The 14,436-nt window shown below is 35.3% G+C and overlaps 1 protein-coding gene across 1 annotated transcript; it reads left to right on the forward strand.

Annotated features, from left to right (window-relative positions):
* The first annotated feature begins 7,036 nt into the window (after positions 1 to 7,036).
* On the forward strand, positions 7,037 to 13,187 carry LOC113079919 (uncharacterized). Its single transcript, XM_026252147.1, has 7 exons — positions 7,037 to 7,052; positions 7,146 to 7,211; positions 7,464 to 7,657; positions 11,197 to 11,351; positions 11,830 to 12,257; positions 12,367 to 12,566; positions 12,782 to 13,187. Exons 1-7 carry the CDS (start codon positions 7,037 to 7,039, stop codon positions 12,986 to 12,988), a joined length of 1,266 nt encoding a protein of 421 aa, XP_026107932.1. The 3' UTR covers positions 12,989 to 13,187.
* The last annotated feature ends 1,249 nt before the right edge of the window (positions 13,188 to 14,436 follow it).

Below are 14,436 nucleotides of genomic sequence, written 5' to 3' on the forward strand. Positions count from 1 at the left end.
ATATATGGCGTGTTTGTAAAGACACATATTTTAAATCACATGGTTTTAGAAGAATTTCACAAATGCATCACTTGACAAGTAGGCTATACGTGATTATCTCTTTAGAGATACTGCTCAAAAATAAATATATATATACAATTAAAAAGCAATCATCTTCTTTTGTTTTAACAAGTCATTTACAAATACAGCATCATCACAATAAAATATTCCAAATTAACAATGGTGCAAAAACAGACCCGTTAACACAACAGATATTATAATAGTAGCATGCTCATTCTTTTATTATACCTATTCCGATAACTTATGTTGATACAGTGTATGCTGTGAGCCACCATAGTTAACATAGTATACATATACTTCTTTAGCTATTATTAAATGTTAGTTAGTTTCTGCATGCCATATGTCACTAACCCCTGATGAAGCCCATCACATGTAGCTGTTGTGTTAACAACAATTTCAACAAATAATTTTAAATGACACAATACATTTATTAAATATCATATCTTTTGGGTGGGCCAGATTCACCTCAGCAAAATAACATTTTGCCCCCCCCCCCCCAAAAAAAAAATGTATCCCTTTTTTTCTTAAGTTTGAAAACAGGAAAACTGCCAGAAAGATTTTTTACTTTTGAGAATGTTTCGTAAATTTGGCTCCAGGTTAGGGAAGTGTCATGGTGCTGAGTATATGATGACAGTATTTACAGTTTTATGTGAACTATGTGAAGTATGGCATTGTTTATTTTTGACAGCACCTAAAGGGACATGGTGATGAAAAACAAAAAACAGATGAGAAGAAAACATTGGTTGCAAAACTTTTGCATTCAGATTATTGTCAGGTGTGTTTAATATAATTTGTGTTGGTGACAGAAGAAGCTTCCAGTGCACAGAAACAACTACAGGATACAGATAATAAAAATAAAGACAAGTAAATGCAGTTATAGATTTACACACACACACATATAAAAACCGAATTCTTTCATAAATATAGTTACACTGTACTTGCTTGAATGTTTAGAATTTTATCATGCATTAGCTTCTTGTCTATCCACTGGTTCACATTTACAACTTCGTGTTTTCTACTTAAAAATATGGGTCAATTTTTGCATCGGTCTGAACAAAAACAGCAGCAGAGCTTATTAAAAAAAGCTTTTATCCTTTAGAAGATCAATCGTAAAGCTATATCTCAATTCCTGTCATTATGTCCCCAAATTTAAAATCTCTTAAAATCATAAGACTTTTTGTACCATTTAAAACTTTTTATGGCCTTAAATCTCATTAAACTAAATAATTTTGAGTCATCAGAAAAGATATCCTCCACTGGATCAAGCCAGCTGTTGCATCGCATTATTCTTTCAAGGTAATTCAAGGGTTATTCCTGCAGTGCCTCTTCTTCATTCCAAACTCAGTGAAGAATATATTAACCTGATGAAGTGTGATGCTTTGTTTATTGAGGTACTGAGAGAGTTTACAGGTTTGCATATCTCACATGGATAATTAGCATTGTATTGTAATGCACTTCTAGGTGGTTGTTCTGCTTCTTCAATAAACAATATAAAGGTAGTCCAAAATACTGCGGCTTGGATCCTTACCAGGTCAAGAAAATATGATCATATTTGACAGTCTCTGCACTGGCTACTTATTAAGATCCATATCAGTTACAAAATAATACTTCTTACTTTTAAGGCCCCTTAATGTTTTAGCTCCAGCATACATAACTAGTCTTCTATCATACTACAATCGATCATGCTCCCTAAGGTCACAAAACTCTGGACTTTTGGCCTTGCGAAGAAACTCCAAATATGCATAGCAGAAGTAATAATACTGATGGTGCTCAATGAAATCCCTAATATGGACAGAGGCACAGTAGTAACATACTGCCTAGCGCATTACACACAGACTGCTAGATTCACTTTCGCCAGAAAGTCATGTATGACAAACGTTGAAAATAAATGATGTTTATAGTGAATGCCCCTATAAATTGTCTTAATTTTTACGAATTAGCTTTTTTCCAAATGCGTGTGCTAAGTGAGTGAACATCAAAGATCACACAACAGAAGTGCATGAGCGTGATTTCTCTTTCTCTTTCTCACTCTCTCCCTACTGATAAGTAACTTGTGCATTGTTTCACTTATTTGTTTTTGACATATACGAGTACGAGTACAGGAGTACAGGAGCTCAGTATCAGGCCCCATACCGTATCGGTATCGGTATCGTATCGGTGCATCCCTAGCCTCTATTGTGTTAAGACTCCAACTTAGACGGACAGCAGCATCAGGGATGGAAGCTGCTGAGTCTTGGGTTTTAAATATTGTCTCCTGCTCTCCTTTTAAGCCCATTTATCCATGTTAGAAACCTGAGGTACCTTACTTAAATAAGCACCTTGTTATTCTATACCTTTACATAATATGATGGCGTCGGGCCAGATTTAGAGAAAAATGAAAGCAGGGTGTTAATGCTCTGTAATTATCCTGGGGTAGTTAAGTAGAGCTGGAATTCCCCTGCGGTTTTCAGAGGGTTTAAGTTTCATTGTGAAAATATGTTGCATGTCAGGATGTTTGCTATTCTTGTTTTGTAGCCTTTTGTATGAAAGATCTGAAATGTCAGAGTTCTCAGTTTGGAATATACATTCATCAGTTCTTTTAACAGGCTTGGTTCATTCATTCATTGTTTTCCTTTATTTAACCAGTTTTAAAAACTCATTGAAATTAAGATATCTTTTAGTGTGACTTGGCTAAGTGATCAGCAAAAAAATCATTAAAAAAACTACATTTACATTACAACATTGAAACACATAACAATGGCAACTGGCAATACGATTTTATTTATATTGCACTATTAATTACAACCCAGGTTGTTCAATGTGTTTTAAAACAAAAAGACATCACAAGTTGCAACAACAATTCACCAGGTGATAAGGTAAATAATAATCTGTTAAAATACCTTGAGCTTATTTAAAGATGGAAGAATGGTGAACTTTAGATTATTTAGTAGATTGTTTTCTTGACCTGGTAAGGACTCTAGCTGCTGTATTGTGGACGACCTGTAGCTTGTTTATTGACGAAGCAGGACAACCACCTAGAAGTGCATTACAATAGTCCAGTCTAGAGGTCATGAATGCATGAACTAGCTTTTCTGCATCAGTGTACATGTACTTTTTCTTGGTCCAATAAGTAATATCTCTGTCTTATCCGAATTTCATAGGAGAAAATTATTGGTCATACAATCTTTTACATTTTTAACACACTCTGTCAGCTTGGATAATTTAGAAGTTTCATCTGGTCTTGTTGACAAAATATCATCAGCATAGCAGTGGAAACTAATCCCGTATTTTCTAATAATATTACCAAGGGGCAACATGTATATTGAAAATAGAAGGGGACCTAGGACGGATCCTTGTGGCACTCCATATTTTACTGATGATCAATGAGATGACTCCCCGTTTAAATAAACAAAATGGATGCGATCGGACAGGTATGATCTTAACCATCTTAGAGCCTGCCCTTGAATACCTGTATAGTTTTGTAATTGATCTATGAGTATGTCATGATCTATGGTGTCGAACGCAGCACTAAGATCAAGTAAAACTAGCAATGAGTTGCAGCCTTGATCTGACGCAAGAAGCAAGTCATTTGTGCAGTTTCTGTTTCAGTTCACTAGGATCTAGTAGATCAAAATCAGAACGCAAATCAGAATCAGAATTAGCTTTTATTGCCAGGTATGTTTACACATACAAGGAATATGTTTTTGTGACAGAATGAAAGTAACAGAACAAAAAACAGATTAAAAAAATAAGGAATACATATATAAAAATTGACAATATATACTTTTAATTGGGATGATTTGGGCTCACGTTTAATTTGATTGGCATGTCACCATATTCTAATTTGTTGAGATGGTGAATTGGTGGGTTTTTGTAAAATGTGAACCAAAATCATCACAATTAAAAGAACCAAAGACTTAGACTACTTCAGTCTGTGTGCATTGAATTTATTTAATACACGAGTTTCATGCATATACAGCATACAATGATAAAAATGTTGTTCATCGTGAACCTTAACCCAAAAACCTTTAGCTTCATACACTTTAGAAAATTGTGCATAGTACATTTTCTATAGCAAAACTAAAATGTTTAAATTTGCGACTGACAAAATCATCCATTATTATATTTCTGTACTGTAGACTATTATTTTTAGTAATCAAATTTTTATTTAATTTGTGTCTTTCTATTTTTTTTTATATTATCCTATAGTTTGATATTTTCTTCTTTTATATTGCACTTCAATATTGCACTTCTTTTATATCTTCTTTTATATTGCACTTCTCTGAATAACTTTAGTAACCTTAATAACATTTCACATGTATTTAATTCATTAAGTAGAGAGTACGTTTTATTTTTGTAATTATTACATTTCTGTAATGTAGACTCATACTTTCATTTTTGGTAGCCTACTCATCAATACCGATCACCAATACCTGATTGCATTTGTAATTTATAAAAACACTGGTTACAGAAACCAAAAGAATATTAATATTTTCTGCCTCATTCTGTGATAAAAATGGAACAAAAAGTAATTAAAATCGTAAAATTTCCATTGGGCAGTTATAAAAATATTGACAATAAGTACAGGACACTAATTACTGATAATTGTCAATTAGTGTATTTGATTTCTTAGACAATTTAAAGAGATAAGAAAAAGAATAAACCTGTAATTTAAGCACACACACAAAAAAGGTATTATTATTATAACATTTGACATTTCTGTCCTCTTCACTTCTGAAATGATGGCTACGCCCCTGTAAATAAGTGCATGACGCTCCTGGCTGCCTTCTTAAAATTCCACAGCATAAGCATGAGGAACCATGGCATGAGGAATGTGTAGGCTTTTCTTGTGAAGACAACACTCAAATTATAAATCATGTGATTACAAAAAGGGCATGTGTTTGTGCAGAGTTTTTTTTCTGCTTTACCTGATGCATGTTTTTCTCAACACCGCGTGAACTGAAAACTGTCTTCTTCAAGCATTCACATTCGGCTGATGAAGTTGCTGGCAGACACTTGAAAAAGAAACTGGACACAAAATATGTAAGTAGACCAACTTTTTAAGATAGATTTTTATTATAACAAGAATTTTTAATTATAGCATCATAAAAAAGTTTTGACACACACACACACACACACATATATATATATTTATTTATTTTATTTTTTTGGTATTTTTTTTTTTAATTACCATTGTGCATCAAATTAATTTACTGATTTATTGAATTTTGCCTTTGCTAATGCCAAAAGCATACATTTTGGCACAAATCTGTATTTTTATTAGAATTTTTGTATTTCACTTTCATTTTCTTTAATACATATATTTTACATTAAGTACAAATAGCTACAAACGTCACCATTGAAACACATTAAAACTGCTTTTTCTTAATCACATGGCCATTCTACTATACCATGATGCAGTCTTTGTTAATAGGCTTTCATTCTGTTGGCAAAGTTTCAAAGTTAAATTTATTCCTATTTATTTTCCTTATTACTATGCACAATCTGCCTATAAAGCAAATACTGTTTTTCTTTTTCTTTTTTTTAAAGTTTTCAGCTTTTGCTATATTATAAAGTTGTTATGGAAGTCAGAGTGTGGTTTGTATGTGTGTGTGCACGTGCACCTGCAATGTTTCTTGAGAGAAATTACACCGTACTGAAAATCTCAAATTTCACCGCTGTGTACACCAGTTGAGATTTGCTGCCATCTAATGGGAAAAGTTTGGTACTGCCCCCAAACAAAATCATACTAAATGTTTTTTTTTTTTTTTTAAGATATCAACATAAAATTTGGAACACACTTGTTTGGATTTATGGCATTGATTTTCTAGCAAATTTTGAGTTCAACGTGTTCTATAGTATGTATATATTGGTGCGTTCCGTCGCCATCTTGCAATCGAAAATGGCCAAAAAAGCGGGAGCTGGTTCCTGAAGCCACGCCCACCTAGCGCGACCGCAGCGGCAATCCACTTGTCACTCAAGTGGCCAGACCCTTAATTATGCAGAACTTTAAGGCTTAATGTAATTTAAATGGATGAGTTATAAAAAAATTACCCCCCTCACAGTTATCATGAAGGGCAAAATTAGCAATATAGACCAAAATAATTTTTTGAACCAGGCTGTAAACTTGATTTTTTTGTTGTTGTAAAGTTAGGCAGTTTAACATGGGGATTGACTATTTTGAAGCCAGCCTCAAATGGCCAGTCGATGAATCACAGTTTTAGTCACTTCCTTGTTGGCTTCACGAGAGAGAGCAGGAGGTTGTCGCTCAAAAATGTTGAAATCGTTGAACATGGATGGTGAATTTAGACCACGAGCGTCCAAAAAGGTTTTTGGCCTTGTCCGTTACGCACAGAGATCTCTCTATTTTCTCTGACTCTTTTGATGATATTATGCACTGTAGATGATGAGATTTACAAAGCCTTTGAAATTTGATGTTGAGGAACGCTGTTTTTAAAGTATTCCACAATCTTTTTACTCACTCTTTAACAGATTGGAGAGCATCTGCCCATCTTTACTTCTGAGAGACTCTGCCTCTCTAAGACATCCCTTTCATAGCTAGTTGATATTATTCCTTTAGTTATTTAGTTATTATTATTATATTTAGTTAGTCATATATTATTCAATTAGTTGCTAGATTTACTTCCAGTTAAATCTTTTCAAAATGTTTAGCTTTTTCAGCCCTGTTGCCCCCATGCCAACATTCTCGAGACCTGCAGCAGGCCACAAATTTAAAATGAGCTAATTTAGAGGATAAAAGTGTACAATTGATCTCAATTTAAACATTTGTTGTGTTCTAATGTGAATAAAATATTGGCTTATGTGATTTAAGAGTCTTTTAGTTTTCATTTTATTCACATTTTAAAAACTTTCCAACTTTTCCGGAATTCAGGTTATATATATATATATATATTTATTTATTTACATTTTCTGTTGCATTTCTTTTCTTTCTATTGTAGTTTAAGAGAACTCACACTAGGAACTGCCATAGAAAACCATGTCTAATTTTAAAGGTAAGAGACACTTTACACTTTAATGAACTACAGTACATTAAATATTATAAAGCTAAAGTTTTTGACATTTTGTCATGTTGTCTCTTCTAACAGACAAGGGGCCGAGGCTGGAGACAAGCGAGAATCAGCTGATGTTTGTTTCGAGCCACACACAAAGAGGTGGACATGAAGAACTTTACATCTAACATGATCAGAAACATGGCTCTTCAGTATTTTCACTTGCTCTTTACAACAGTATCAAATATGTAAATATTTGCCGGTGTCAGCATTGAGTTTCAACTATATTATTACAAATTATTCGAAGCAGCTTTGTAAAACATTACGCTTTTACAAACGTCCAGTGATGTCAAACATGACAATAGAAAAGAGAGAGGTTGTTTTCCATCACTAATGTTTGGTCTGATGTCTCAGAGGTTGTGCCCAGTGAATTCTCATGGAGGTCAGAGTTCATCCACGATCTCCATCCGGCTACAGAGCGAACGGCTCTTCTCTATCATCTGTCTTACCTGGATCTGGGTAAATTTCCAAAGTTGGAGCGTCTGATCAGAGAACAAGCCGTTGAAACACAAATGCTGTTTGGATCCTCTGAAGCCGTTCTGATGAAGGTGAGCCCGAATTCGTCATGTTCTGCTTTACATATCTTGACAGTCATGGCCACTTTGAAATACGTGATGATTCCTAAAAAAATCTGCTTTTGTGCTCGCTTAAATAAAGCACATATATTTTAAAGTGGTCATATGATGCAATTTAAAAATTTCCTTTCTCTTTTGAGTGTTAGAAGCTGTTCGTGCATAGATAAGATCCTTAAAGTTACAAAGACTAAAGTCTCAGACCCAAAGAGATATTCTTTCTAAAAGTTAAGACTTGTCCGCGCCCTCCTAAAACGCCTCGTTTAAACACATGTCTACATAACTGTGTGGGAAGATTTCCATGACACCGCCCAAATGTTCACGTGAAGACAGAAAGCATAACTTTTATTCTCGCTGTAGTATTGTTGCTGCCTCCGCGATGTCGTGGACACACTGTGTGTTTCATTGTGAAAGCAAAACTACTTTGTTTGGCCTTCCAAAAGAGGACGATATCCACTTCGTCACGCCTAGAGCTGATCCGTGCTGGTCACTGAGGAAATACATCAACATCGCGCTGTGGATCGCTGGATTGACTTTCACTGTGGATGAACTGGAGTCCAGGCCGGGGTCGTCACATGTGGTTGCCGCCGGACTCCGCTCACTCAAGTCCACTCAAGTGATTTTCTGAGCCATTTTCCTCTCTCTGGATGTATACAGTTCTTGAAAGGCGGGCAGGGGAGCACCAATAATCTTTTCAGCAGTCCGACCCATTCTCTGTAGTCTATTAATGTCTGATTTTGTAGCTGAACCAAACATATATTGAAGTGCACAGGACAGGCTCAATGACAGCTAAGTAGAACTCTTCCAGCAGCTCCTGGGGCAGGTTAAACATCCTCAGCTGGCGAAGGAAGTACAAACTTTGTTCTGTCTTTTTAACAATTAAGTCAATGTGATTGTCCCACTTCAAGGTGGTGCGAGATGGTGGATCCCAGGAATCTGAATGAAGCCAATGCAGTCACATTGCTGTCCATGATGGTGAGTGGGGAGAGGACAATGGGGTTTCACCTAAAGTTCACCATCATCTCCATTGTTTTGAGCATGTTCAGCTCCATGTTGTTAATTTATTTCTATTATTTTATTATTTCTTACATTTATATAGCACTTTTCTAAGCACTCAAAGCACTTTACACTGTCAGGGGTATCTCCTCATCCACCACCAATGTTCAGCATCCTCCTGGATGATGCGATGGCAGCCATATTGTGCCAGAATGCCCTCCACACACAAGCGGAGACAGAGTGATGAAGCCAATCAGCAGATATGGGGATAGTTAGGAGGCCTTGATGGTCAGAGACTAATGGACAAATTTGGCCAGGATGCCGAGGTCACACCTCTACTCTTTTTGAAAGACATCCTGGGATTTTTTATATATCCACAGAGAGTCAGGAACTTGGTTTAACGTCTCATTCGAAGGACGGCATGACTACACGACTTCAGGAGCTTGACAGAGGAGTCTTTAGAGGTGCAGTCACTGGTGTTCAGGGAGAACAGCAGTGGGGAGAGGACACATCCCTGAGGGACACCCGTGTTGGTGGAGCAGCTGTTTGACATGAATTTCCCCAGTCTCACTAGCTGTTGCCTATCTGTCAGAAAGCTGGTGATCCACTGACAGATAGAGCTAGGGACAGAGAGCTGATTTAGTTTAATCTGGAGAGGCTGTTGGAGTGATGGTGTTGAAAGCCGAACTAAAGTCCACAAACAGGATCCACACAAGTTCATGTTTTGTCCAGATGTTGCAGGATGAAGTGCAGTCCTATTTTAACTGCATCATCCACAGACCTGTTTGCTCAGTAAGCAAAACTGCAGGGGGTCCAGTAAGGGTCCAGTGATGTCCTTCAGATAACCCAGAACCACTTTTTCAAATGACTTCATGACTACAGACGTTATATCCACAGGTCTGTCAAATCTATAATAAAACTGATTCTGGTCTTCAGCAGGTTATTGATTTGCCTCAGTGCTGGAGGATGGTGTCTTGTAGTCTGTGTTCAACTCCAATCAGTGAGGTCGAAACAGGCTTTTAAAGCCCACCCTGTTTCATTGGTCCATCTCTTTACAGTTTTTATAACATTTAGCAGAATTACGTTTTTGCCGACTGTAGGCTGGTATAAGAACCAGGCAGTGATCAGAGAGCCCCAAAGCTGCTGGTGAATACAATGGTTTACAGTTAATGAAGAACGCTTCTGGATTGGGACAGCACATCTTCTTTAACACAGTTATACTTATAGCCTATAAATACGTTTTTGCATTTAAAGATTTGTCACTGACGATCCAAGTGCGAGTTTTAAGCAGTGCAGAGTAGTGCTTGTTGTTTGTCATTTCCCCAGATATGATTTTATGTTTACGTGGCACAATAAGCAACGTAATGCATAAAAAGACAGTACAAGTTATTATAATCAGTAATTAAATTCCCACTAGTTTGTAATGGGTTTTATTGGTTTTGTCTCATCGTGCCAGGAGATAAGAGGTGTAACATTTCCCTCACACTCTTGAGGTATTTATCCAATCAAAACGCACTGGATAGCTGGAAAATCAGCATACTAGTCCTTTTTCAGAAAGATGAGCTTTGTAAAAATTAACACATTTCAGGAAGATGGGTCATAGAGGAGCAACAGTAATGTTCAGTATGTGGAAAATATACTGTTTTTGAACCTTAAAGTGCATTAACACATTGCATTACACCAAATACACAACATAATGTTATTTTTAGCAACGTCATATGACCCCTTTAAACAACATGCAATTATGTATAATAATACTAACAAATCCCATAAAACCCAGTTTAGATGCTTTTAAAAATCAAATCACATGAGCCAATATTTTATTTACAATAGAACATAGGTAACATAACAAATGTTTAAACTGAGAAACGTAAACATTTTATGCACAAAATGAACTCTTTTCAAATTTGATGCCTGCTACAGGTCTCAATGGGGACAAGCATAAATTTTGAAATGAGCTTATTTAGTGCATAAAAGTGTAAAATATTTTAAAACATTTGTTATGTTCATGTTCTATTGCGAATAGAATAATGGCTCATGTGATTAAAGTCTTTTAGTGTTTTGGGTTGTGATTCATTAATACACATGGAAGTTTATTTCCACCAAAAAATAAATAAAAATGTAGGTAATTGCAAATGTTTTTTTATTTATTTATTTTTTATTTTTTAATTGCTTGTTTAAATAGTATATATAGTGTAATATAGAGACTCTTTGGCTTCTAAGAGGAACAAAATGTAATTGCTTAAAATTTCAAGAAATACATTTAGAATTCAGAGGGGGGGGAAGTTACAATTGTGAGATGATAGCAAAATTTAAACTCAGAATTTAGAGGGAAATAATCTAAACTGTAAAATGTAAACTCAGAATTCAGAATTTCAAATTTCTTTTGTGTGTTTAAGAAGTCACAATTACCTTTTTATATTTTTATTCAATGGTGGAATTAAGCTCAGTATTTCACTGTGCCAACAAATGTTTTTTTTGTTTTAAATAAAATGTAATTAAATTCTATTTTCTCGTAGTGTGTCGCCACAGGTTCCAACCTGGTCTCCTCTGTTTTCCCAATGTTGATGACAGCGTTTGAGAAGAACAAACCCGTTTTGGCACTGAGATCCCTGGAGAAAGCCAGAACATGGATCAATGACATCATCAGAGCCATGGATGCGACTGTGCAGAGGTGAAAACATTAGCAAACTTATAAATATATAAGGAGTCCATATAATTGATACATTTATGCACACCAAAGCACACATGAAAGAAAACAATTCTGAAAACTTTTCAGAAATGCAGAAATGTAAAAATTGTTTACATTTTAGACAAGTTACGTTATGATGGGGAACAGAGGTGTATTTAGGTTAACTTACCATCTAAGTTGATTAACCCATACCATGCTGATTCCAAAAACGAGTCCGGGAGTAAGTTCATCCAACACAGGGTATTTGTCACGCAATAATTACACAAAATCCAGAAACAACAACAGTCTAACTACAACAATCTGACAACATGCAGTACCAAACACGAGACAGATAACGACAGAGAGTCCCAAGCAGGAACCCAACTCCTCTCCTAAAAAAATGGTTACTACAATTTCATTATAATAATTTTTCATTTGATTTCACTTTAGCCAATCATATGAAATGCATTATTTTATTCAGGTATTATCAACATATACAAAGTGTGGCAAGGTGCACCAGCGATGTGATTCAAGAGAAGAAAGAGAGAGAAGAAAAGCGGACTGAAAACACACAGGTGAAGAGTCTGCAGGAAGCTGTGGCCAAACTTGAAGAGGAGCTGAGAAAACACAACCGAGATATGAAGGAATTAGAGAGAAAGATTAAAGACAAAGACTGTGAGCTACAGAATCACATCGCACATACTAGCGAAAAACAATCTGGTATCTGGATGCACCTGTTGCAGTTTATTGCTATGACCGACCCTGCTGATACTGCTAAAACTGAATCGCTCAATGCCGACCTGTCGTATCTTACCTCCGAGAAGGACGATCTGCAAGCCAGAAAGCAGACGATTCAAGTCAAACTGACTGATCTCCAGCTGAAGTTGTCCACTTGCAAAATACATCCAGGTGAGAGATTTTAACAAACATCATGCAGTTCACATGTTCATCACTGTCTATTATAATGTTCTGAAGGCTCACATTGATTTCTCCGATCTGCTGTATATTGCTGGTCCAGGTGTGATTCCCAGTCCTGTCCACCTTGAAGACGTCCAGCTGTGTCTTTTACAAATCCAGCAAATTCTGATTGAGCTTCAGAAGTTTTGGGAGAATGTGCGTACGCTGCTGGACTCAATGAAAGACCAGAGCTTCGTCGAGGAGGATCTCTTTCAGGACCTGAAGGAGGGGTTTCTGACCTCCATTAAAGCAACAGGAAAGGTAATGTAGACACTGATTATACATACTCTTCAGTGTCATTCATGAGTATTTACATCAGCAGCCAGATTTTCATTCAGTCCTTCCCCATAAAATGAACTGTGACTTTCACTATGAAGGAAATCGTGAGTGGTTCTGGGAGTGATTTTGGGATAATGGGTTTATGTCAAGATGTTTTTAGTAAATGTGGTTGATCTTTTGTGGCTTTGATCTTTCAGTACTGGCAGAGATTTGGTGAATGCTGTCAGAGAGCTCAGGTCATCTTCAGCGTTCAGTCTAAAGATGCGTTCAAGTTCCTGGAGACGAATCCTTCCTCACTCTCCAAGGATGAATGGGAAAAGCAGCGCAGGTCTATCACGGAGAGACTGAATGAGATCAGCCCACGTGTGTCGTCCATAGCTGCCATCACTGAGAGATATTATTAAACAATTAACTAATTAATCACTTTTTACAGTGACATTTTCTAATGCATACAGATTTCTCTCTTTTCTTTCATTTTTGTAAAATTTTTTGTAATGTCTTTACTGCTCTTGTACAAGTTACAATTCAGCATAAATATTCATAAATTAAAAAAAAACATAATCTGGTTAAAATCAGTTTGTGGTTTAAAATCTGATCCATGTGGTCTGGCCATACTGTAAAAAAAAAAAATATATATATATATATATATATATATATTTTTTTTTTATTTTTTTTTTATTTTTTTTTTTTTTGAGATTATCTTATATCCGTGGTGTGTACATTTTTGAAATGTCCTTTCGTTTTGCACTTTCCAAGTCTAAAAATGTCAATCGCGTGTAAATGTGTTTAATCCGTCTCATTATTGACAGTTGCAGTCATCCAATCACATTCTGAGACTTTCCTTGTAATTTATCGAAAATATTCGCTGCTTTCGGTGGAACGGATTTAATACTTTTCTATGGAGTCAATATAATGCCGCAAATAAATGCAAAAGAATAAAGTTCTGCAAATGAAAATGAGAGTATTGAGAAAAATAAATGTGCTTACATCCTTAAAAAGTCCACGACTCAATTTTTATATCGATCTCCACTTCGTTTTCATTTACATAACTCCTGCCATAAATTACGAACTATGACTGTCACTGTAAGAAAAAAAATGAAGCTCGAGTGTTTTTGGTTTAAAATACTTTCGATTTTTTGTAAATTTAATAACTGGCCATATCAACCTGGGATTATAAGTATTTAGTAATTAAGAAACTTTACATAAAATAATTATTAAATTATTATATACTAGAACTGCCACGGGCTAATTTTACCCATGGCGCTTTTTCAAACGACTACATAATATTGAAAAATAAAAATAAAAAATAAAAATCTGCTATCCAAGTCTTACAGTCATTGACTTTTACTAAAATTGTGTTATTTACAATCCCCTTTTGTTAAAAAAAATTGTTTAGCTAAAACCATAAGAAATTTCCATTTATACCTATACGCAAATAATATAATTCCTTTATTGTGGCGCTGTCATTGATCAACGTGTTAGCTTACTGCAAACAGTCACAGAACTGCACGTTCAAATTAAGATGTTTAGCCTACTCATAAATGTTCAAACTTTATATTAATTCTTATATATTTTTTTCCCTTTTTTGTCGTTTATTGTTTGCTACTGTGTTGCTTATTTATTAAACAAATCTGAATTGTGTTGTAATGAATAAAAAGATAAATTATGATTACCCCAATTTATTGGTGTTGTTTTCTTATTAAAAGTTTAAATTATATGACTAAACAAATTAATAATTAATTAGGTGAAACCGTCTTGAACTTGTCATTGCATTATGCAAACCTAAGCAGTGAATTCTTATGGCTTATTATAGTATATTTAGGGTATTTTAGTTATTTAAATAACATGGGTT

Source organism: Carassius auratus, unplaced genomic scaffold (assembly GCF_003368295.1).
Source record: "Carassius auratus strain Wakin unplaced genomic scaffold, ASM336829v1 scaf_tig00029870, whole genome shotgun sequence".
Taxonomy (NCBI): domain Eukaryota; kingdom Metazoa; phylum Chordata; class Actinopteri; order Cypriniformes; family Cyprinidae; genus Carassius; species Carassius auratus.

Coding starts and splice junctions, on each gene's coding strand:
- LOC113079919 (XM_026252147.1), top strand. Junction 7,658..11,196: donor CTGAAGCCGTTCTGATGAAG/GTGAGCCCGAAT, acceptor ATTTTCTCGTAG/TGTGTCGCCACAGGTTCCAA. Junction 12,258..12,366: donor CACTTGCAAAATACATCCAG/GTGAGAGATTTT, acceptor TTGCTGGTCCAG/GTGTGATTCCCAGTCCTGTC.